This window comes from Psittacula echo (assembly GCF_963264785.1).
Source record: "Psittacula echo genome assembly, chromosome: 5".
Taxonomy (NCBI): domain Eukaryota; kingdom Metazoa; phylum Chordata; class Aves; order Psittaciformes; family Psittacidae; genus Psittacula; species Psittacula echo.
This window is the reverse complement of record NC_137739.1, coordinates 6,097,659-6,123,895: the sequence shown is the minus strand read 5'-3', so window position 1 is coordinate 6,123,895 and position 26,237 is coordinate 6,097,659. Positions and strand designations below refer to the sequence as shown.

The window sequence follows — 26,237 nt, the reverse complement described above, 5'->3', positions numbered from 1 at the left end:
ACCCACACTTTGATTTAGAAATGGCCATACAGAGTTTGCTGCAGTACATGAGCTCCAGCTTGTTGCTCTTTCTGGCAGCAGGTCTGGTTGCTCTCCTTTACTTTGTCACCAGCTTGAAGAAGTCTGTTTGCAGTTTGCCTCCTGGGCCACGTCCTCTTCCTCTCATTGGAAACTTGAATGTGGTGGACCTGAAAAAGCCGTTCCAGTCGCTGACAGAGGTAGGGTCTGAGTGAGCAGGCAGAAGGAAAACGTGCAATTCCTGGAATGAGAAATACAACTATGGAAATGGAGATGTGATTGTGTTTGCATTGTGTGGAGGGCAGAAATTATATATTTGGTGTATAGCCAGGCTGGCAGAGTGACTACCTTTAGAGGTATATATGCACAAACATGTATTTATTTATATAAATATAATACACATATTCCTTCCTTTATACACATGAGTGCAATCAGATCCATATTGTTGATATTTTGAGCCCCTCACAGTTTGCAGGTAGAAGACTCAGGTTGGACCATTCTGCTGACAGATACAGGCTATTTGGCCTGAAGAGATGTCTCGCTGCAGACAAACCTTTCCCACTGAAGGTAGGTAGGAAGGAAGAAAAGGAGAAAGGAAGGAAAGGTACCATCCTGACAGCAGAGGAAATCATAGAATCACAGAATGGTCTGGGTTGGAAGGAACCTTAAGGATCATCTAGCTCCAACCCACTGCCACAGGCAGGGACACCTTTCAGTCAACCAGACTGCTCAAAGCCCTGTCTAATCCGGCCTTGAACACTTCCAGGGAAATGGGATCATATGCACATTTATTTCCAAAGCTAATTATATCCCTTCAAGGCAAAGCTCAACTCCACCTCCCCAACCCTTCCCCTGCACACACACACTGCTCAGCATTAGTTAAGACTTGATGCACGGCTTTTATATGTCTAGATAACAAATAGATTTTTCTTATGCAGCTCCATGGATACTTTTATTTCTAAAAGATGAAAAAAAAAGACTTAAATATTATAAATCCAGGTGCAATATTTGTTTCAGAAAGTGTCTGCTGTGCTCCGTTAGGGTGGTGGGGACAAGTCAATGTGAATTCAGATTTCTTCCGGTTGCTGTAGAAACAGTTGAGATGCCATGAGTGACCTGTCACATACCCTACATGTGTGCTTACCAGACACTATGATGGGGGAAACCCAGTCCTCAGTAGATTCTCCCAGCCACCTGAAGAGCCACAATGAGGGGGGAGTGCAGACACTGAAATCTTTCAGGCCGTCATAGAAGAAAGGGTGCAAAAGTACAGAATTCCTGTGGCAGTCATGCAGTGTTCACCTGCCTTGGTTTACAGGGCAGAGGATTGCGAAGAGCCCAATGATGGGCTTCTGATCCTGAGCTCCTACCTAATTATGGGTATATTTGAGGGTGCTGGTATGGAAGAACAGCTATTTTTTTGGTGGTACTGGGGTATTTAATAATACAAATGTCATGCGAAGGCACCAGACTTATTTCCTATAATCTGCCAAGCAGCTTTTTTAGGCTTTCAGACCTGCCACATCCAATACTTGGTGTTGCTAAAAATAAACAAGGTTGATGCCAAGAGTACAGTACTAATGCAAAGAAATGACCACAGGAAGGCTAGGAGTCGGCTGCAATTCTCTGCCCCTGGCTCTGCCACACACTCTGTGAGTTGCTGAGGATGAAAGAGCCAGTGTTAATGTTATCTCCCAAGCCGTCAAACCACCATTTGATGAAAACAAATTCAATTTGTCTGGTGTAATAACAGGAGCTGCTTCCAATCTGAAATTCAATTTTCAGAATGAATCTAATACATAGCAAAAGGCAACTCAGGCGCATCGGAAACAAGAAGACATTTGGAGCGGATGGCTTGCAGTGTGTTTAAACCAAGTCTAAAATACAGAGTGAATGATTAGATTGTCAAAGCCACCCTTCTGTGTAACAGATGATTCAGATTTAATTTGCTATAAAAGCCTAGAGCTCCTCTGATAATATCTACAAGAATCTGCTTCCTAGTTGGATTCAAGTTTCTGGTGGCCAGCAAATAATTTTGCAATGACTGCAACACTACCCACCTTGACATAATTAGAGACAAGTGCTGTCCTGAAAGAAAGACTTATTGTCTAGCTTTGTTTTTGTAGTGTTTGTGGCTTTGGCCTCAAAGATGTATGCGCACCCACTTGCCTCAGGTCACCAGCATTAAAGTAAACAGGCTTGCCTCAGCTGTCTGCTCCAGCAGTTTCCAACTAGCCTCCAAATGGTAGTATCACTATGCTGGCCTGTTACTGCAGAACACCACAGGAATGCAATGGCATTTTATTGACTTCTCTGATAGAAGCAGTGATAGCAGACACCTTGTTGTGCAAACAAGGTGCAAGCAAAGATGCTGGCAATTGATAGCTGTTGCTCATTAGTTGCATTGTAGCAGCACCTGGAGACTTCAGGCAGGGCCAGGAGGCTCCTTTGGGGCTAGAAAGCACCTAGGTGGCTATTGCTAGCTTTTGGGTCCAGATTTGGTTTAGAATGAACATATTTATTCACCTTGACAGCTCTCCAAGATATATGGCAATGTCTTCACTGTGCATTTTGGACCCAGGAAAGCTGTGGTACTGGCTGGCTATGAAACCATCAAGGATGCCCTTTTAAATCACGCTGAAGAATTTGGAGAGAGGGCAGAAATACCCATATTTAGGAAAATGACACAAGGAAATGGTACGTGACCTTTTGGTTGGTTAGGTCTATGTTCATTATATTCTCACAGGCAGGGATTATCAAGCTCTTACAGATTGCTTTTTGTCTATATAATAGTGTGCAAGCAGCTTTGGTACCAGTGTGTAAGAAGGCCTTAACGACGTTTATTAACCACAGGTAACATAAGGATGTTACACCTTTATTTTAGGCATAGCATTCAGCCATGGAGAGCTATGGAAAACTATGAGAAGATTCACCTTGTCCACACTGCGAGATTTTGGAATGGGAAAGAGAACCATTGAGATACGAATCCTGGAGGAAGTAAATTCCCTTATCAGATATTTTGAATCCTATCATGGTGAGTGTCAAGACTTACATCCAGAGACAGAAAAAATGTCTAACAGAACAATAAAGATTAATGAAAGTTTAACTCTAAGTAAATGCTATCTCATGGTTAAAGTTCAGCATATGCTGACGTAGGTTATTAAACTGAAGCCTTAAAACCTTGAAACTGAGTTCTCTGCTATGCATTCTGGGTGGTGAATGAGGGTATTTTTTGGACTACATTTCCATGGGAAACCAGACTAAAATAAGCATAATCATATTGTCATTTGTTTTCATTGCTTCAAATACAGGGAAGCCATTTGATACAAAAATGATACTCAACAGTGCTGTGTCCAATGTCATCTGCTCTATATTGTTTGGAGAGAGGTTTGAATATGATGATCCTGTATTTCTAACTTTGCTGAAGCTGATGAATGAAAATACTAAGCTGTTGGGCTCCCCTATGGTGCTGGTAAGAGCTTGATTTTATGTTTCAGCCTTTAGTTTTTGGGGGATATCTGGCTGCCTGTGTTTGTCCTTCTGGCCTCCCACAGCTTGCTTCTTCAGAACAAGAACATTATCAGCCAGCCAGGCTGTACAGAACACATCTGTGGTTCTGTTTCCACAACACACAGATTCCCAGGCCCCTGTGTGAATCTTATTAGTAAAAGAAAAAACCTGAAGTCTTCACAAAGGAACTATTTTAACCTTTTCGAAGAGCAGAAGCACAATACGTCTCTCATATGAGATGGATCCTGAAATGCCATCTCAAATCTGTCTCCTTGTATTACACACACCTTTGGTAACTGTCTCTGCCTCTCCTAAAACCAGGTTTGACAAACTTCTTTTTGTTTTATTTTGGCCACTGAAACTCAATCTTAGCAAACTATCAGCTGATATAAGCCTGTTCCCTCCTGACACAAAGCTTCAGCTTAGAACACCAGTGGAGCTGTCTTTCTTAGCCACAGTGAGGTCTGTGGCTGGCTGTAACACCAGACTAGCTAAGCCCCAAAACCACCATGCAAACACAGGTCAGAGTTACACACTGTGTACAGAGACCATCCCAGAATGAGGCACCAGCTTACAGCTAACGGCTGGTGTTTGTTCAGTTGTCTGGCAGGGCAGCTAGTGGACTTCTTGCATATGTGCACACCTCTCCTTTTTCCTGGCAGCACATATGTCTATGCTCCTAGGAACAGCATAGTTGGGTTAGCTTGGTGCCGTGCCTAAGTTAATTGGCTTGGAAAGCACCATGTTGACACAGCAATATTGTTTGTCTGTGGAGGTGGTCAGTTCAAGTCCCTTCTGCTGCCACAGGATGTGACACACCTGAGATCTTTTCCTGAAATAAGTACAATGCTCACATTCCCATCTTTCACATCTGGAACCCTGTATCTCAACACCTAAATAGCTGGAAGCCCTCAAAGATTAAGCTGATGATTCTCCCAAAAGTCATGTCGAGGACTCATGCAGAGATATAACAGAGAGAACACTCTATTTCTGCAGAAGTTCATATCTACTTGGACTGTACAAGAGAATGCGGGGGAATTATGGCCTGAAATGTCAGGGCATGGGACAAGGGACCAGCAGTGTGATTTGAGACAGCAGTGTATGTTCAAAATGCCAATTAACAGTAAGACTTCTCTTGCTCCACAGTTATATAATTTCTACCCATCCCTTGGATTTCTCTCTGGAGCTTCCAGGACTGTGCTACAAAACATCAGTGAACTGAATGCTTTCCTCCAGAAGCAATTCCAGGCACACAAGGAAGAGTTTAATGAAAATAACTTAACAGGCTTTGTTGATGCCTTTCTGATGAAGCAACAACAGGTACTTTGAAGCTAAGTCTGAGTCTTTCTGTTCTCTTAGCTCTGACTTATTATTAGGACTGACCCTCTGTGTGGGACTGAGAGTGAGTGGAAACAGAAGTGCAATAAGCAGAACATATCAAAGCTCATACTCACATTGAGCTGTGCTGTGCTCGCTCCATAGCTCCACTGAAACTGCTGGTTACAGGGATCTAGTTGTCAAGATGTCCCACGTAAGTGAAATAAGTTACCACTCAGCACACATAAGGAGGAGATCATCCTAAACCTTCCTGTAAGAATAATAAGTGATTAACTTCATTGCAGTAGCTAAATTCCAACTAACCTAGTATCTAGACCTGCGTATTGGACATACACTTGGGACCAGACGAATTCCACACAGCATAGGCCCTTCTGCTGAGAAAGGCATTTCCACCACTAGACATATAGTTTCCCAGAGCATATAAAGTCACAAAAAGCTAAACTGCAGACAAAATGGTGGCAACACAGTCATATATTGGTATCATTTGCTGTAGAACTTACGGCCATTACCTGTATGTTTTGAAGGAGTCAAAGAAAGGCCAAACTATGTTCAGCAATGGAAACTTGATGTTTTCAACCCTGGACCTCTTTGCTGCTGGGACTGAGACTACTTCTACAACTGTGCGCTGGGGTCTTCTTCTGATGATGAAATACCCAGAAATTCAGAGTAAGGCTGAGGAGTCCTCTTGTACAATATACTAATGCATGCTTAAGGCTTTGGTTGTGGAAGGGAGTGGAACTCATCCGTTGTTGTCCAGAGTAATTATTCTGAGTATTCTGAGACAGGTAACAACCGTTGACTTTACAAAGGAATTTTATTCAGCCGGATTGCAATAAAGCAGCCCAGCCAAGTGGGAGAGGCTGAAGGCCAGTCTACAGTTAACAGTAAAGATCCCCCATAGTTATTCACCTTCAGGCTATGGGCTTACGTCACTAAAGGTCTCCTCAGGAGCTGATTCTGATCTGGTTTCTGTGGAAGGTTATGGAGTAACAAAGGTGTGTAATCAGAATCAGGCATGGGATGTACTGTAGTGACTCCAAGCTCCCTTGGCTCAACAACAAACCTGAAAGAACCACACCATGCCCTGATTACCCACTTCTGCTCTTCCCAAATACCCCTCAAAATTTTCCATTACTTTACCTTGGCCAAACTGGAGGCAATTTCAGTTGCAAGATAAGAGGGTTATCAGCTTCTTAAACCTTTCCTCCCTCCAAGGAAAGATTCAGGAAGAAATGAACCACGTCATTGAACCAGGAGAGATGCCTAAGTTGGAGGACCGGAAAAAAATGCCTTACACTGATGCAGTGATACATGAAATACAGAGGTTTGCCAATATTGTCCCAATGGGTGTATCACGATCAACTCCTACTGATGTGAATTTCCAAGGCTACGTGATTCCTAAGGTGAGCTTTGAGGCTAGCAGCTTATGCTGCACAGATTCCTTACAGTTTTGTTTAAAGCAGTTAAGAATCAAAATACAAAAATCTAAAGATGCCACGATGTATTGTTCAATCTATGATGTAATCCTTTTTCTTGGATCTAGAGTAGTTGTTATAAACAGACTGTTGTCTGTTACAGTCTTTGAATCCTGAATAACCAGAGACTTTAATTAAATCAAGCTGGTTTGAATTTCTTATACCAAATGTGGAACTTCTGCTTCAGCATTCATTCATTCATTCCCTTTCTTTAAAGATCTGACTCTAAGAAGGAACTGTTTTGTGGTCCAGAAAGACAGCAGGAGCTACTGATAGCAGGCAGAGCTACAGTGGGGCAGAGAAGCATTCCCCAGTTCTATTTTCCATGGCTCAGTCTTATTTGTCTCTTCACATTAGAAAAAAAACAAGCAGCTAGCCTTGACTAGGAAAGTGATCTGGTCCAAACAGCTACTGAGAGTTTCTTTGGTCCCTTTCAGGGTACAGAGATCATTCCACTGCTGACCTCTGCTCTGAATGATGAGTTACACTGGAAAACCCCAGATCAGTTCAACCCTTCCCACTTCCTGGATGCCAGTGGGAACTTCATTAGGAGAGAAGCATTTATTCCATTCTCTATAGGTGAGAGGGGTGTGTGTGTACCACCTGGGGCAAGGCAATGGCATGGTTCCCCCTGATTCTAGGCAAATATGAAAGTCAGGGACACAGAACATAGGATAAGGGATTTCTGGTAATTTTCCCTGTCCACCATTGCTGCAGGTAACCACCTCTTTGGGAGATCCAGGAGACACTGATCTACCCACAGTCACTGAATAATTCCACATACCTACAGGCTTCAGTGAAGTTTGCAACTAAGTCAGTAGCACTTCCAATATACAGGGAGAAGGAAGGAATTTCCTACCTCAGCAGCCTGCTCTTACAGACTGTACATCCGGTTTGAAAGGTCTCGGACATCAACAGTAACAGTTACAGCGCTGACCATTTACTTCTCTCCTGGTTGCTTTCAGGACGAAGGGCTTGTGTTGGAGAAGGACTGGCCAAAATGGAGCTGTTCCTCTTCTTTGCTGGCTTGCTCCGCAAATTTGTTTTCCAACCCCCTCCAGGAGTGGATAAGTCAGACCTGGATCTCACTGCTGATGTTGGCTTTACCTTGAACCCCATGCCTCACCTGGTTTGTGCTGTGCCCTATGAATGACAAAACAACATGGAGTTCGAGTAGTGAGCGCTTCAAGCTTGAAAGGAAGTGTAGTTAAGGCGAAAAAAGCTGCTTGTATCTGAGCTTTAGGGAAATGAAGATATCGGGCACTGCTGTTTTTCTTTCATTCATGCCATTCTTTCCAACAGCTTTTTTGGTGTCTGTCTAATGCAGATCCTTCAGACACCCCTGAGTATTGCTCTCAGAAACTGTGATTCATTCCTAGAACAGCACATCAGAGATGCAGTTTTCAGGGCTGTCTGAGAGAATGAAATGGCTTCAAGGCTCCCCTGTAGATGTAACCCATCAGAGGTTCTCCCCTAAGAGCCTCCATGGGGAATTTCTCAGCCTGAAGTCTAAGCTTCAGGCTGAGAAAATCAGCAGAGCTGACTTTCGATGACCCAGCTGGAGACAACAGACACTAAATGGATCTAGAAATCTTCCTAGTACAGTTGTTCAGCTGAGCTTCAGACTGAGTTTCCATTGTGCGATACAACCTGCCTTATCTTTATTACAGAGTCCCAGACACAAGGGTGTAACATGGGCTGATGCCAGGAGCCAGGCATGGGACAGTTATCAGAAAACATCTAAGAAGTTTGGGAAGTGGGTTCATTCCAACTCACACTAGGCACTTTATGCTGAAGAGCCTATTTATGATGGGGCCAATCTAGGAGCTTTCTGCATCTCCTGAGAAAGGCATTTCTACAACTCCCTCACCTCTCCTGGCTTCATGCTGGCTCTGGCACTTGTCTGACCCCTTACTGGGCCATCTTAGACCCCTAAACTGGCAGAAAATGACTTGTCCAAACAAAGTGAAGAGTTTCTGAATCAACATGGCTAAAGCTGGACACAAGGCCAAGGCAGTGTGAAGGTAATGCAGCCTGGGGCTGGGCAGCAGGACTTGCCACGCTCTTGTCAGAGAGCTGGGAGAGTCTCAGCCCTCTTCTCCATTTGCACCTCAGAGAGCTGTAGTTGCTCTCTAGACCCTCTCTACCCTCCATGGAGAGGGGGAGAGAGAGAGAGGATCCTTCAGTGGGTGATTCACCTGCCATAAGGTCTCAATTGTTCACTCTCTCTACTGATTGCAGGGTGAACCATCATTCACAGGCTCCTAATTCAAACTTCAGTCTCATGTATCAGGTGTGTTAGGATGAATAAGGACAGTATTTTCCACTTAACTGAAACTACAGCTTCAAATCTTTAGAAAATGCTCCTGTTTGTCTTCAGCTCTAGACCAGGTACACAGAGGCTGTGCATCTGATGTAGAGCTATAGACAGCCAGCAGCTTCAAGCTGTCTTCCTCTTTAGACACTCTTTGTGTCAGAGATAGGCAGCAAGGTCCCCAGGCAGAGTAACAGTGCCTGCACCACTGAGCAAATGCCACTGCCATGGGCTCCCATGGAAATTACATGTGCTCAGCACACAGCAGGAGCAGGCCCATTGCAGTAAAAACTGCAAGTGAGATTTTGGTGCTTGCAGAATGTGTTTTAGCCACTTTCATAGGAACTGAAGTTACAAATTCAGAGCTGGTAATGTTCATGTTCTGCCAGCAGGGATCCTGCATCACTGTCATGGATAATAGGATTTTGAATGTAGTCGCTGTGAAAACAGATGTAAAACTGGTAATAGAGACTGGAAAAAGAAGCAGGATAGGCTTTGTTACCAAGTCATTCACCTGTACCATTAACTTGTCCTGTGGGGTCTCTGCAGAAAGCTGGTGACACCCCAGAGACTGTGAGCAATTGTTTAATTACTACAATTAATGATTTATTTCATGTAACAGCCATCAGGAGTAGGAACACCTACCTGTACCCACAAGGCTACACCAGTTGAGGGACACATGATATGTGTGTGAGATCTGAATAGTGGTGCAGGTACAAGAGAGGAGGCTGCTTTGTGTGCTGTGAAACAAGGAGGAAACCACAGGTGGGTTAGGGAGCAGTGAGTCACTGAAGATGCTTTTGTGCTGGTTGAGGCAAGAAAGACAGGCTGGGATGAAAAGAAAAAAGGGAGAAACAGAAAGTTACAGAGACTGAGGGGGCAGTTATGGTTAATATATAACATAAACTAAAGCTGCTGTCATCTAAGGCTGATGTATGCTGCAAATGGAAGGAAAGAAAGGAGGAAGAGAATATGAAGGGATGACAAAGTGGGGCAGTTTTTGGCTAAGACACAGACTCTTCACACTAGCTTTAGTTCATGTAACTAAAGGCAGCACTCTAACAGTTGCACTGTAGCTTGTACTGATATTGCAGTGGTATTGCACTTGTACGTGCATTGTACCTACCACATCTCAAGGAGCCTGTAACTCCTGCTTATGTTTGTTTTGCTGTTGCTCTATTTGCAGTGTAACTACTGCAAGCTTGATCTTATCTGCTACTTAATAAATAAATATTTTGCTCTGTTGCTGTTGATCTATCTGTTGTTGCAGGATGAACTTGATTTGGGGTCAAACTGATAAAGTTGGGCTGCACTACCTTTAATACACCCACTCTAGACAGGGATCCCTGGCAACATGCAACCAGGACACGTTTAGCCATGCAAAGAGTAAGCAACACTCATAGCTATAAACAGCTCAAAGGAAATATTGGATGTCCAATCCCAGAAAATCACAACTGCTGTCTGAGACAGGATGTGGCTCTGGATGGGTCTTTGCTGTGGCCTCTTACAGTGATTCTTAGGGCTCCTGCCCTTGCTTAGAAGGAACTCATCACGGTAACAGCCAGCAGGCGTTATCTGAGGCTGCAGTCCTGGATGCGCTGCTGGTCAAGAATGGGACTGACAGGGAAGCTGCAGAGATTTGAGGGGATTTAAGTTAATTTAAAGGATGCAGGGCTGGTGCTTTACTGGTTGGCTCTCCCCAGGCTGGCTAACTGGCAGCACAGGTTGCTGGATGATGCCCATGCTCCACGTCCTCACCACCACTGGCTTCACATGCTGTGGCAGGAGATCGCCATGTGGGCACAAGGGATGGGGGACAACCCGAACAACGTGGCTGCAAGCACCCTGAGGGGCCTGGCTGCCCCAGGAATGCACCCAGAGCAGTGTCAGCTCCTGGCAGGTGCTTTGTGCTCAGCATTGTGTGCTCAGGCAGGGGAGCACGTAGCAGCGCGGCTTCGTAGTGAAACACGTACCAGACACATTACTGAGACAGGAATTTCTTGTCATTGCAAGAGCTTTACTTACCTTTGTCATTTTAATGCATTGCACTCAGAGCCTGGTTTAAAAAAAAAACCAATACGCTCCCCCCTGGTTTTTCAGATATAATTTACGTCTCTTTCTGAAAGGCCTTTTTATGATTTTAGCAGCTTCCAGGGCAAGGATGAAATACCAGGAGAGCAGCACGTAACCTTTGCACTGCAGGGTGCTGCCAGTGAAACAAAACCCTGCAAGAACAAACATTTTGCACAGGGCACAAAGCATAATATGCCATCGCAAGTTCTCATCGCGGTGCCCACGTTCTGCATCCAGTGCCAGCCCTGATCCTTCTTGCCTGTCTTTACAGCCCCTCTGCCTCTGCGCTCACTAGAGCAGGCAGGTTGAGTCATCCTTGGCATGCTCTGGGGGAAACCGTTGCCTCCAGCCCGTTTCTTGGAAACTAATAAAAAAGAAATATCCCAGAAATGTTGCAACACATGATCTGCTTCTGCTTCTGGGTGTCTCTTGTGCTGTAACATCTCCACACTGCGCAGGCAGCTCCAGTGTGCAACCCAGCAGCCGTTTGTTCTGGGACCATGCTAACCATTGCTATGTCTCACTTCAGATTAGGTCCACTTCCCTCCCTAATTTTGCATTTGCTTAGGACCCATATTTGCCGAATATGGCCTTTATATGACCTAACCTTTGGACAAATGTACCTTTAAACTTGCACTTCCTGATCATGTAAGACAGCTCTTTCTTCCCTCTTATTGCATTGACTGTCTATTCCCAATGTCTTCCTGAAAACCACTATTCAACCAGGCAGATCTCAATTCTTTCCATACAGGATTTAAACCTTTATGAGGGATGCAAGCTCCAGGTGTTTAGCATCTTTAATTTAAAATCATTCCCTTCTTCTCTCTTGTTCCCCTTCTGAAGCCTAAGAGGTCATCTGGTTTCATTAACTTCATCAACTTCTTCCCTCTGGTTCTTAGAAGCTGCTCTTGCAAAAGGAAAAATCTTCCCCGAAGTTTCAAATCTAATTTTGTCTTTCCATTCCACTCATGAATCCGCTCATGATCACTTGATCCAAGCTAATTTTCCATGGCTAGCTATTACATGTCCTCTCCTTCAGACACAAAGTCTGAAATCACATCCCTTCTGGGCAGTTCAGAGCCGACTTTATGAAGAACCTCCAGGGATACATGGGCTTTACCATCATTAACAACCTTTGATCTCCATTTGACATCAAGAAAGCTGAAGTCTCCCATAACAATACTATTTTTCTCTTTAGTAACATGGAGATCTCAAATCCTACCCAAATCTAAACCTGGAGATTTCTAATAGAATTCAAGGAAACCTTTTTATTTCTCAGTGTCAGTGGAGTGTTTGGAGGGTCACAGTGCTGCTAATGAAGGACCCTGAGGTCTCAGGGGAGGAGGAGGTTATAGAAGAATGCCAAGCACCTTTTCCCATGTATATGTTCTTGCACACACATGCATGGGTTTGTAATTTGAAACTCTTTACTTCTGGACAGGCTTTACAAACTGCTTAGACCACATTCTCTGAGGTGTTTAAAGAGGGTGGAGTATGCAGTATTTATTTAGGTACTCTACAAACCCTAATAAGAATCGAGTGCTTGTAGCGATCGCAGAGAGCAAACAGAAAGCCAGCTGGCAGAAACTGAACAGTGCCACTGCATTTTTATTGCTTCTAGCTCCCCCGAACCAGATTATTGCTAAAAAAAATTATGTCTTTTTTAATTTCATTTATCTCTGATCCTACATTAACTTCTCTGCTGTGTGCAGCAGTATTATTAGCTGTAGTCTATTTTTCAACTGGCTATAAAAATTCAGCTTTTAAATTTCCTCCTGGTCCAACTCCTCTTCCGATCATTGGTAACCTGCACTTGGTGGACATTAGAAGGCAAGATAAATCACTAATGAAGGTAGGACAATTACCCCCAAACCCAGACCCTTATAGATTTTTATAGCTGCCTGGGATGTATCAGTGAGAAGTTTTTGTCTTTTTTAATTCAAACTAAACTGTAAAGGTGTGAAAACTGCTTTATAACATTTTTCTAGGCTGCTTCTAGCCAGTGTCCGCGTTGATGCGATCACCCATTAAAAAAAGACCTTTGGGTAATATGGGATTTCTTCATGTAATTGTGATGATGTACACGAAGTATACAATGCTTGTGGGATTTCAACTATTAATTTGACAGCTCAGACACTCAAAAATCTTTTAAAGCATTAGTACATAACTAACATGAAATGAAATCGCTTCCCTCTCCTCTGCCCTGGAGAACTGGCAAGTGGAATTCTACAATGCAGTGACCCCAAAACTGCTTTGGAGAGGGCCAAATGCAGATGCCCCATGCAAAATCCACTTCCCTTTTGGTGAATTGGATACACATTAAAATCTGGATGTCAGTACTAGAAAAGGGATGGGAAAGCTGTGCTGAGGAACCAGAATGAATAGCCTGTAAGCTCTTCTACTAACCTGTAATTAAGACAACTCACCCAGCTTATGGTGGTAAGCGGTTCTCCTTGCAAGATGAGGCTGGCACAGCCCGGGGTGCTTGTGTCAGGCTCTTAAGGGCTCTCCTCTTGATTCAGCAGACAGCACCAGCAGGGATCGACCTGCACCAGGGTCAGGGAGAGAGTGAGCAAACAGACAGCGGCGGTTCACGATGAGGCGTCGACATGGCTCCCATAACGCCGGTGCTCAGCAAACACTGGTGCTTCTATGAGAGCAGCCGGGTGGTGGGAGAGCTCTGCCGCAGGGTGAGGCTCCCAGCACCTGGTGCTGTTATGGGCAATGTCAGGGCTGGGGTCAGTTTACCCAGCGGGGCTCAGCAGACGTTGCCGCAGCCTCTGAACGGCGGTTTGGAATTACCTCCGCATGCTTTCATCACCTGCTAGGCTCTATTTGGTATCGCCTATGTTTGCATTTACTTTGGGATTACTCCAAAGGGGTTATCCCTCCATCTCACCCCACAGAGAGCAAAAAATGGTGATGGCATAAAGCAGCAGGCGCCAGGGTTTGTTGGTGCCTGCATCTTGATGGGGTGCTCCCCTCATCCCTGAGGAAGCTGCCAGAGGAACCAGCACAGGCTGAGGCTGCACGTACACACTGTGTGTTTGCTTAGACAGCAGATTTGAACTGTGGCTTCCCATCACCTTGCTCCAGCCCAGCCCAGACTCTTCTCAGCTGTCCCTGAATGCAGTTATCAAGCTGCCAGGAAGCAGGAACACACATCAGTCCCTGTGGAGCATGGATTCCCCCATCAGCCTGTCTAGCTCTGCTGCAGACCCCTTTCCTGGGCTAAGAGGAGCGGGGACCAGGGCACAGCACAGCGGCTCCAGGGGCACATGTAGGACATGCCAGTGGGACTGTGTGCTCCTGGAGGGGCTTTAAGCTCCCTGAGGCATTGTGTTGCCTTTGAAAACCAGCCAGCAAGGCACAGTGAAAGAATCTTTCTGTGATATGGCAAAGATACACCCAGAGCCTTCTCAGTGCAAAATGAGCATCACTTTGTGTACAGGCATGGGGAAAGCCAGCAGTTCAGGCAGCCTCCTCCTTGCTTTCATCACCTGCTAGGTGCTCCTGCTGTGGGTTTCCCTGCTATGCTCAGCTGAGCTGTAGGTACCAAAGCCATGTCCGAGCAGAGGGGCATGGATCTGGAATCTGTGGTCAGTCAGGGCAAACTAAACACCCAGCATGCAGCAAACGGTTCCTCTGGTCTAATAGCAGGGATGCAGGAGTGCTTTGGTACAAAAGGAGCATTATACCAAAGCTTTCCTGTGCAACAGCATCATTATTTGTGCTGAAATGTCTTCTCTGGTTTGCCAACTTGTGTTGCCATTTGAGGTCTAGTTTTAACTCTAGGTGTTTTTTTTTGGGTTTTTTGGTTTTCATTATTTTCTCCTTAAGAGCAAAACCAGATTAATAATGCACTGATGGGGGTGGGGGTTCTTTGATGGCAAGAATCTTAAAATCTACATCGATGCTGGCCAGGTGTCCATACAAAATGCATTGGGTTTGACTGTGATGAGCTTTAGCTCACAGGCACCATTCTGCAGGTGGCGGCCATTCCCAGCAGGATGCCAGGATGTAATGTCAGAAAAGCAGCAACTGATGTAATATCAGAAAGCAGATGCAATTCTGATGTAATACCAGAAAGCAACAGGTGCTTGCCCCATGCACGCTCCTTCTCTTCCTGACCATCACAGCTCACCTCTTTTTCAGCTTGCAGAAAAATATGGCCCCATCTACACCCTCCACTTTGGGTTCCAGAAAGTTGTGGTCCTGACCGGGTACGAAGTTGTGCGGGAGGCGCTTGTGAACTACACAGAGGAGTTTGTAGACAGACCATCCATCCCAATATTTGACCAAATTCAGAACGGAAACGGTACTAGAGCAATGAGTGAGGGTGGGCGGGAGGTGTTGCTTAGTGCCAGCATAACTGTGCATTCCAGGAGCCCGGCTTTCCAACATCCCCCTTGGGCCCTTCTGAAGCCAAGCAGAATGACAACATTTGGCTTTCCTCACTTCCATGCAATGCCTCCTTGCTTTTCATCATTTTTGCTAATCCATATCCTAATCATTTGAGGGTAAGGAGTGGGATTTTTAAAGGCACTGGTAATTTTGGGGTTAATTTCCATCAGATGTCAATGACAGCAGAATTTACAAACCTTCCCCATGGTTTCAGGGGACTTCAGACTAACTGGTTTGGCTGTTTGGAGCTGTAGAGCTTTTCTGTTTCTCCCACTGCCAGATGCCACAATGTGGGACATCATCAGGCCTCTCCACAAAGGCTCTTATAGATCAACATGAAACAGGCTCAGGCAGAAGCAACTGGTTGAGGCTGGAAATTCACCTCCATGAACAACCCCATAGTTTTTCCAAGGCAACTCCCCATCCCTGAGTATTCCAGAGGACTTTTTGCCTTGATTTTCCATCCTTTGCTTCAGCTGTGGCTCTAACTTTGAGCATCTACGTGGCAGCTTTATATGCTGGTTAAAGGCTGAAGTTGGGATTACAATTAGAAATTAAATCATTCAGCCATAATGTCAATAGATTAATTTATCGCTACATAAAGAAAAGGAATCAATGGGGAGAAAAGCATTTTTCAGAGCTGATTTACATGTAAAATATCCTTAGGGTAGACTGGCAGCATTACACTATAAGTCCTTTCACACTTACCTTTTCAGCTCAGGTCCGAGCCACTTAGAGGTGGAAATTCACAGAGGTGAAGTAACAATGGTCATAAATTTTCCCAGGAAACATTTTTTCTTCAGAAAATGCCCATTTGTTGACTCTGAAGCTGCAGAAAAGGAATGATCCAGATGAAATTGCATCAGTTAAAGAAAAATTTAAAACCAAATTTGCTTTGGCATTCTTAGAGCAAGAAGTTTTGCTTTCCAAATGGAAACTACACTGCTTGAAAACAGTATTTATTCTAGAGAAAGCAAACACATCTAAAAACCTTGCAGCCAACATGAAGATGTGAAGTGCTGGAATCCAGCTTTTTGATTGGCACAATCTGAGATAGTGTTTGGATTATATTAATGTAAGTTTTTCTTACACTATTTCCAACACTCTGATGGGATGAAATACCCATCCCTGCTTTGTGATGTTAGAGATCATCAAGGCAGGAACTCAGAAACCTCCACAAAATGATAGTAATATTGTCATTGCTGAAAATACAGTGCTACTGGGAATCTCAATAAAAGAGTTCAGTACTGACCAGGACTGAGGAGATTGAATTATCCCATTCCACATTGATAAAATACCTTTACGACTGGAATAGGACAAAGGATAAACTTCAAAGATACAAGGTTGTTGCTTGGGGCCTGAGACTTGCAGCCAAACAGGGTCAGAAAGGTTGCAAGACTGACTGAGGCCTACATCTCTCCCCAGCTCTACAGCCAGACCTTACTGGTCTGAAAGCCGTACCTCCTTATCTTGCACACAAGGAGAGGGATGGGTCAAACTGGTTTGGGTGGGAGCTTGTTTTTCCCAAACTACAGGCTCAGTGAGACTGGGAGAATGGAAGTGAGAGGATACAGGGATGGGGCACACAGAAATGGGAGACCCTTAGTCCCTAAATCCATGGGAAACTGGGCAGCAGAAACACTTGTGGAGATCCCTCCTCATCCAGTCCCCTGCTTTGTTTCGTGTGGTGGGGCTCTGCTGTGCGTGAGCCCAGCACAATGTCTCACGGCCCCCCCAGGTTTGTTCTTCTCTATTGGGGAGCTGTGGAGAACAACTCGGAGATTCACGGTATCCAGCATGCGCAACCTCGGCATGGGGAAGAAAACGATAGAAGGGAGAATTTTTGAGGAGCTTCACTTCCTTATTGAGATGATCAAATCCTTCAAAGGTGAGCTGCAGACCATCCCAGTGCTGTACAGCCTCATACATGTCACTGCTGCTGCAACATCTCACTAATATTTGCATTCTCCTCCCAATGTAGGGGAACCTTTTAGCTTGACATCCTTCAACTGTGCTCCAATCAACGTCACCTTTGTCATGCTGTTTGGTGAGAGGTTTGAATATAAGGACCCAACATTTATCACTCTCCTAAGACTCATAGATGAAGTTATGATTCTTCTGGGATCTCCATATTTGAACGTAAGCAACCTGTCCCACACAATAACATTCTTTTACACAGACACATTACATTTGTGAGCAACACAAACCATAGGGTTTAGTTCAGCAGTTTTCAAGTGTTCAGACCCATTACACCTAAAATGTGACAGTCCTCCAGATACCACCCTGGTCACCACAAATATGTTGCCAGATTACCCTTTGCTACTCTGCTTCTGAACCATCCTGCACATCTCTGCAGAACTGAAATGAGAACTGAACTATGATTATTTTAGCCTTTTTTGCCTTTTCAACATAACTGCATCACCTAGGCTTTGTCTTTGTGGTGTTTTCTATGTGTCTTTTCTATAAAGACGCATTCAGTGTTGATGTCTACGTGAGTGACATTTCACAGACTGCATGAATATGCTTCCTTGGAGAGTGCCAGGAAAACTTTGCTTATCTTCAAACTATCATACCCAGTCCTTCATAACTGATGCTGGAAAAAACTAACTAGTCTCATACTGATCTAAAGTGGTTGGTGGCCACGCACACTGAAGTCCCAACTCTGTTGAGAGGCTGACCTGGTACAGGTTAACCTGGTACCAGCAACAGCATAAATGCTTAAAATTAAGTAGTACTAAAATAAAGGCTCAAAGGTCAATAAGCAAAGCCTTCCCCTACGAAAATCTGCCTGGGAAGTCCCTGTGATGCTAAGATACTACTAGATGACAAAACTCAACTGATATGTCATGCCTTAGGAAGAAGCTGTTTCAGCATGCTGATATTTCTACAGACTTAATGCTTCTCTTTCTTAATTCCTCATTAGTATTTCAATTTCTACCCATTCCTTGGATTTCTTTTCAAAACCCACAAGATCATGCTTGGGAAAATAGAAGATGTGCGTGCCATTTTAAGGCAATACATGAAGGCGAGCAGGGAGGATATCAATGAGAACAGCGTGAGGAGCTATATTGATGCACTGATATTCAAGCAACAAGAGGTATTTGCTTAACTCTGTTGACTGTAATGTCTCCTTTGGATTTTCTGGTTAAAACAGTTGCTGAGTCTTGATTTCAGCCATGTCATGTAAATTCTTGAAATCCATGCCATTATTCTAGTGGCACTGAAATCAAGTGTCAGTCTCTTACAGTTGGTGTAATGTACTGTAGGGATTTTTCTATCAAAATTACCGTATGAAAGCCACTGTCTCAGTCCACTCCTGAAATAGCAGCACTAATAATATGAGATCAACTCCTTTTTCCTAGTAGAAAATGCATGAATTCATGTGAAAGCTGACTCTGCCTTTCTTTTTAAGACAACAAATCAATTAATCACTGATACTGTTGCTCCAAGAAAAATTACAGACTAAGTATTTGAACGATAAATCATCAGTACAAGTCCTAGTCCTGCCCTGCATCTAACCTTAATAGAGACTCAGCAGTTTCACACATCAGTTGATTTCATTTAACACAAAAAATTTGGGCTCTGAGTTTTTCCTTCTTTCAAACTGGCTCTAGGCCAACCTTAGGCACTAAGTGTTCCACCCAGCTATGTGGAGGAAGGGTCAGTATAGTCCTAAATGGCCTGAAGGTCATTTTAAACACTGTTAGGGATTCAAACCTGCCTTTGAGCAGGAGGAGTCCTTAAGAGTTAGGATTAGCTAAATCTCCTTCTGCACAGGGGATAGACGGGGCTCTTTCCTAAACCCGTGAGGCTGAGTCCATGAACACCATCTGGTCCTGGGCTTCATCCTGCTTCTGGGTGGAGATGCATGCTGAACCAAAACTCCACTCCAAAACTTCCATCTTTTGTGCTCCCATCTTTGGCGAATGATTCGCATTCAAGATCAGGTCCATTTTATCACCTAGTTCACAAACACAAGATCATAGTTAACAGTGCCGTAGTCTATGCAGAATTTCCCAAGCTAAGACTGATGATGGCTTTAAGACCATTCTTACCACTTCTGTTTTTCAAGGAGAAAAACAAGAAAGACAGCCTCTTCCATGATGACAACTTAATGGCATCCATACTCGACCTGGTCATGGCAGGAACAGAGACCATAGCCACAACGCTCCAGTGGGCCATCCTGCTGATGATGAAATACCCAGAGATTCAAAGTGAGCTCCTTTTACCTACATTTTATCTGTGGCATGGCTGATATGGGAAGGGGAGAGGTCTCAGATCCACAAAAGCTCGTCCATCTGAAGAGCTGAATCCCATCTCTTAATTGTTATGAATTCCTGATGTAATTAGATGCTGATCAAAGTCACAATGAAATACTCCCTTTGCCTTGCTAGGAGACAGGATGGATGGAGAGTAAAGTATGATGCTGGGGAACCAGCCCATCCATGTCCCTGAACTAGAAATAGAGGGGGGAAACTCAAGCTGATGTTTTAAGGAACCCTCTCCCTCCACACCCTGGAAAAATATGTTTTTCCCCAAACCAGATCCAAGGAGGGAGTTCATTTCCTTGCAGGGGCACATCCATTTTGTTTGTTCCTTCCAGAAAAGGTGCAGGAGGAGATTGGGAGAACTGTCAAAGCTGGAAGCTGGGCCACGTATGAGGATCGGAAGAACATGCCGTTTACAAATGCGGTGCTACATGAAGTGCAGAGGTTTATCACCCTCCTGCCCCACGTTCCTCGCTGTACTGCTGTTGACACCCACTTTAGAGGCTACTTCCTTCCCAAGGTAGGTAACTGTTCCATCCCAGGAACACATCACCCTCCTCATTTTTGCCACTGGCACTAGAGACCAATATCTTTAGAGGGAATTACAGGAGAGAAGCCCAAAACAGGTGTCCAGAATCATCCCCAGAAGAGTTTCTATATTGAGTCTATGACACTGGTATTGTAGGACTATTGCTTCATAGTTGAGTCCGTTCAACTACATGGAATCCAGAGAGACTGGTATTGTAGGACTCGATTCTGTCGCTCTCACTTCCTCACTCTACGAGTGACCCTGGTTTACCTCCTTGATGCCATCTGCACAGTGAAGTACTTGCAAGGGAAGTAATTTACAGGCTCTGACCCTTTCCTTGAGGTTTTCACAGCACCATCTGGCATTTGGCTTCAGTCCTTGACACTGCTGGGAAAATCTCACTGACTTCTCTCTTTACTGACTGATGGGATAAACCCCTCAAGAGCTCTCCACCTACCCCTGGTGGAGCAAATGTCCTGGAACACTGAAGTCTCTGCTGCAAAATGAACCAAACCAAAGCATTTCTGCTAATTTGGTGCTTTCATGTACTTCCCTTCCAGGGTATAATTGTAATCCCATCACTTACCTCAGTGCTGCTGGATAAGACACAATGGGAGACACCACATCAGTTCAACCCCAACCACTTCCTTGATGCTGAAGGGAATTTTGTAAAGAAAGGAGCTTTCCTGCCCTTCTCCACAGGTAACTAACAGGCTGATCTGCACAGAGCTGGGGCTATAGCAGGATCTTTTTATTACTATGTACACTAATGGGGTCTTCATGGCTAAGTACTGCCTTTAACTTGGTCAGTAAGCAACCAGGCAACTGAACAGAGTCAACCATTCTGCATCCAGGCAAACAGCTGCTGTCAGAGCACACCTCTCTCACCACTGAAGGCATTGGTTCCCAAGGGTTCAACTGGAGAGAAGAAAGAGATAAACTGCATCCAAAAGAAGGTGGAAAACTGCCTCAAAGCTGTCAGCAGTAGGGGGATAATCAGACAGGACTGGTGGGGCTGCCAGCACAGCTATGCACAGGGTTCCATGAGTTCTCCTGGGAGTGAGGGTACAATCCAGGGACCCTTAAATCCTGCCTCAAGTCAAGTCCCATGTGTGAGCGGGTCTGATGGACAAGGTCTCATCCACTGCCCACCATAGCCAAGGAAGAGAGTCCCAATAAGCCTTGCACCTTGGCTTGGCATTACAGCCAGCAGAGATGCCATACAGGACAGAATACACCAACCCCTATTACTCTGACTGTGAAATCTTAAATCTAAGAACCTGGATTGTTCCCAGAAGTCACCTTGGACATTCTTCCAGTGGCACTTTTGAGAGCTGCCAAAGATTCCCAGCAAGACCTGTTCTTCTAGAGGAAGAAGCACAGCCCTGTGGTTAGGGGAGGTGATCCTGACACTACCTCCACTGTCATTTTGGTCAAGTCGCAAACTTTTTCTTTTATTGTTTTTTTTTTTTAATCTTAATTTCACCTTCAAAATACAATTAACATCCTTTTTCTGGAGGCTCATAAACCCAACCTCCCTGGGACTTAAACTGAGCTAATGGTAGGAACAGTTGTTAGGTATCAGAAATCCTCCCTTGAGCCATCCTAGAAGAAGAAACATCTCCTTCTCCATGCTTTCCTAACAACCATAAATGCTTCCAAAGGTTGCTCATTTCCAGACATGCCTGCCCCCAGCCAGTGCCCTCCATACCTGCAGCAGTGTGCATTATGAAAGGGCACAGCTGGATGGAGGAGTCTTGCTGGGAGTTTAACAAATACCAACACTGCAGGAGGCCCTAAGTGCTATAAAGGGAGATTTCCTGCAGAATCCTACAAATCCTTCAATGTAACTTCAAACTTTCCAGCTGTTCCTCTGAAAGGATGGCTTGAAGGAATTCCAGAAGGTGCTCCAAACCCAGACCCTCAGTAGTGACTTTGGACATTAAGAAGCCAGTCCTTGCTTGTCCACCAAGTGCTGCAACAGTACAGGGACCATCACACAGTGGCTGGGAATCTAGCACAGAGAGAGGGTAGGAAAGAAGCAACACAGTCTTTTCTATAAGTGGGATGTTAGGATAAATTCCACAGGAAAAGTGAGTTTCAAGCCATTCCACTTTGGGAGGAGCTGGCATTTTTCTGTCAGGCTGCTTTTCAAAGAGAATGGATTAAAGATGCTGAGGGAGTTGGAAGAGCTAAGAAGAGGAGAAGGTACACCATAAATGAATAATAACCCTGTAATATGGTGGTGACTTGCTGCTGCAGGTGGCTGTGTGACAAAAGAGACCAGGCAGGCACACTGTGCCAGCATGACTGGGATAGCTACCTTCAGCAACTTGGGTTCCTCTACTCCAAAATATTTCTGGTGCATTTAAAAGTTTCACTACTTCTTCCATTACAACATTTCAGGTGCTAACATGTGCATGGCAAACATTGTAGTTTGCTCTTTTCATCAAGTAAACATGCTGCTTTCATCTGCAGGGCGAAGGAACTGCATTGGAGAAAGCCTCGCCAAGATGGAGCTGTTCATCTTCTTTGTAGGGTTGCTTCAGACATTTACTTTTCAACCCCAGCCAGGAGTTTCAGAGTCTGACTTGGACCTTACCGTTCCCCAGACAACTTTCACATTAAGGCCTCAGCCTCAGGCAACCTGTGCTATCCTGCGTGAATAACCACAGCCTTGCTGAAGAGCAACCCAACAAGTGGGGAAGCTGCTTACACCCAACTTAGCTATGCTAGGACTTGCCATCCCCCATGCTGCCACATCACCCTCTTTCACATCCCCTTCCCGCTGTCTCCATCCACTTCCACTCCACTGTTCTCCACCACAGGTTGCTGACCCCCTCTTTGCTCCCATACCGTGAAGAGGTGCATATGACTGATTAGAAACCATGATGGTGGTTGACAAACACACACTTCTTCTCAAGGGAGATTGTGCATGGAGCTAAAGAAGGGACCAAGGAAGTGGTCTGGTGAAGGGGATGCAGCCCATGAGTAGTATGTGTGACACCCAGGCTCCCATGGGGAAGCAGTGAGGATCCTACTGGCACAGAAATCTGCTCAAAATCCTGAGGAAAGACAAACCGTCATTTGCTGAAAGCCACAGAAATACACTGTGCGTCACACACATGAACCATCCATGGGTACATCCTGAACTTTCCCAAGTTTCCTAGTTATCCATAGCTTCTAGCAAAACCCTGCCAGGCTTGGCCACAAAGTCAAACACTGGGAGTGAAAAAACCAGATCGATTCACATGAATTGAGGACAAAGTTATTTCTTCCTTGGAACAGTGTCCTGAAAGATGCCCCAGAGTCTGCAAACCTGCTTAGATAAGCAAGTACTGCTCCCACCAAGTTCAACACTGCTTCAGAGTCTGAAAGAAACAAGATCTACATTTCCAAGTTTGAAGTCTAAATCGTAAGGCCACATGAGATTTGCACCAGCAACCGCTCATAAAAGGCTAATGATACAGAAAAATAAACTAGACCCATTTCTAGTTGCATGTATCCCTGTCTTTCTTAACCTTGTTAAATAGTAGCAAACACTGTTCCTCACTTCAGACCTCCTGGTTAATGTTAAAAGCCAACATCAGCTGTCAATTTGGTATTTGGGACGGTCTGGCCATTGGAACCAGCCATGCAAATAGTGCCTAATTTAATAGTTTTGTACGGCACACACTCATGCAAGGAGAATTGGGATCAGGGATTAGGTGAGACCCAATTGTGGTTGTTTTCCTTTCCTCTCTAGCTTTGTCTGGCTGTTGTCCCTGTCTGTAGCACTCTTCCTTGCCATCATATTCCGCAATCTTATTCCAGCTGATGCATAGCTCAGACAATTTTTCATCCATTTATCTGCCTGTGAATCGCCACTTCTCCATATGCATTTTCTTATCACATGCTTCATCATGTTGTTTGTTTCCCCCTTCATGGGAACCCAGTAAAATCTGAATCTCATGTCTTCATTATATTTCATATGCCTCCCTCCCAACTTTGCATTACACACAAATACAAATTCCATGAAAGGTTGATCCTGAGCCCAGAGTGACAACAAATATTATGATTTTGCTTGTATCTGCTGGGTGAAAGGTTATGCATACGCTCATCCTAGGAAAAAACACCTCAATAGGAGACCCTCCTGCAGAATGGTTTCTCCAGGGCAGAGCCTTCCCTTTGGGCTTGGCTATGGGCTACCAGTCAGTCCTGGGGATAGCCTTGGTTTTTCACTTTCATGTCTTCAATTCTTGCTTGCAGAGGCTGAATGAAAGGTTGTCATCACAGCTTCACTGATGCTGGTGGTGTCCCTCTGCTTAGTGCCTTGGACCCTGAGCCTCCCACCTCTTGCCCTCCTGAAGTGTTACCTCCTGGCAATGTCACTCTTGAGGAGTGGTGGTAGCAGGATGAGGTCTTCTTCAGGGAAGGCAGGGAGAGTCAGGTAAAGCGACTGGGGAGCAAGACACATATCAACTGAGTGAAAGAAGTCTTGGTTTTGCTGAAATAAAAAAGACTTTTGCCTTTTGCTTCAGAGAGGCCAGGACTGCTCCTGCTCTAGCCCCCTCCAAAAGTAATATGAACTCAAAACACAGCTATGGCAACAATCTAGTGCTCTGGGGGACAACACTAGGGTGGGCTCCAATCTGCATGAATTCACCAGTGGACCCTCAGACCTGACACCCTGCCATGGGCTTACCAGTTCTTGGCTTTGAAGGAAAGAGATGAATCCCTTTGTACATGGCATAGCAGCCTTTTGAGCCTGCTGCTTTTGGACATCACCTTCTGCACTGGCACTCTGCAGCAGGCACAGCAGAGCCTGCAGCAGCACTGCCTGCATGCACAGATTCAGCCGACTGCGCAATACCCGTGCCCCAGAGCCATGAGATACCAGGTGCAAACATCCAAGGAAAACAGGTTTGATTCCTTTGAAAACTGCATCCTACTTGTGCCTGTGTTTGGAATTGCTCCCTCCCCAGCACACTGAGTTAGACAGCTGAATATATCTCCAGAAAAGAAAGTGCCTGCCTCCCATTTCTTTGTTCAACCAAATGATGGCAGAACAGTGATTATAACTCGGCTACATATTTATCTAGCAGAAAACATCAGCTCTCAAGGGTGGAAATACCATTTCCACATTCCTCAGTGGCCCTGAGGGTCTTCCCTTTAGCTGCAAAACATGTTTGTGCCTTGCAACACATTGACTTGAATTGAAGGCAAACATCTTGGAGCAGGACAGGTGGCTTGGTTCTTAAAGTAAGATCTGCACAAACCCAACTGACACCATGTCTGTGGCTCCTGCCACATGCTGCCAGCTGGGCAGTGTGTCCCATAGCTCACCTGCCATCCCAAGCTCTGTGTGATGCTGGGAACTAGAGCTCCTGTTCTCAGAAGGGCAGTGGTCAGATGCAAGGATTGCAGGAACTGTACAGATCTGTAAAACGAGGGCTGCTTTGTATCTGCAGCCCCACTGAGCCAGAGAAATAAGTACTGTGCAGAATATAATTTCTATTTTATTTTTGCCACGAGATGGCAACATGATCCCTCTGAGTCACAGACAGCCCAGCCCTGCAGTTCTTACTGGGGTAAAAAACACCCTGCCAGCCACAGATTCAGGCTGGGTAAGGAGGGCAGATCCAAGCCTTGAGGCTTTATGGAACCCAGTCCAACTGCATTCACCTGTGAGCAAGTCTGGGAGCAAAGGCATTTATTTACCATTAACCTGGAAGAATCAAGTTGCACACAGGGCACAGGAGAAGTCGTCTTCTAATCCTACAGCAGACACAGATCCCTCTGAGGGATTAACCATCTCAAACACCTTGTGGGACAATGGCTTAACCCACCTCCCATTGCAGGCCTATCAGATCCTGCTGGCCTCCACTCAGCATTTAGAATCATAGAATAGTTAGGGTTGGAAAGGACCTTTAAGATCATCCAGTTCCAACCCCCCTGCCATGGGCAGGGATACCTCACACTAAACCATGCCACCTAAGGCTTCGTCCAACCTGGCCTTGAACATAGACCAAGGAAGAAGCCAGCTGCCTTAAGAGAATTCTGTTGCCTTCCCTGATGAGGGGATGTGATGGGGCTCCATCTGTAGTCATTTCAGAGGAGAAGAAGATAGGGAATGTCAGGAAAAGGGAAGGTCCTGAGAAGTCTCACAGAAAGCTGGGAGACGAAAGGGGAGATGGGCAGGTTTTCTGTTGCTTTGCCTGGATCTGCCCAGCTTCCGTGCTGCTTAAGGAAGAGCATCTTAGACATTCAGAAACACATCTCTACAGTGTTTGCATGCTTGCTTGCTCACACATTGTGCTCTGAAAAGA

General features: G+C 45.0%; 1 protein-coding gene across 1 annotated transcript; it reads left to right on the top strand.

Annotated features, from left to right (window-relative positions):
- Nucleotides 1-20: 20 nt before the first annotated feature.
- LOC308222325 (uncharacterized protein) lies at nt 21-22,598 on the top strand (the record flags this gene model as incomplete). The annotated part of the gene is made up of 18 exons (XM_080620224.1): nt 21-218; nt 2,553-2,715; nt 2,903-3,052; nt 3,330-3,490; nt 4,675-4,848; nt 5,391-5,532; nt 6,082-6,269; nt 6,779-6,920; nt 7,307-7,479; nt 12,350-12,580; nt 14,884-15,061; nt 16,871-17,020; nt 17,114-17,271; nt 18,056-18,229; nt 19,205-19,346; nt 19,736-19,920; nt 20,490-20,631; nt 22,408-22,598. The coding sequence occupies 18 exons, from the start codon at nt 21-23 to the stop codon at nt 22,596-22,598; spliced, it is 3,042 nt and encodes a 1,013-aa protein (XP_080476350.1).
- Between the last annotated feature and the right edge of the window lie 3,639 nt (nt 22,599-26,237).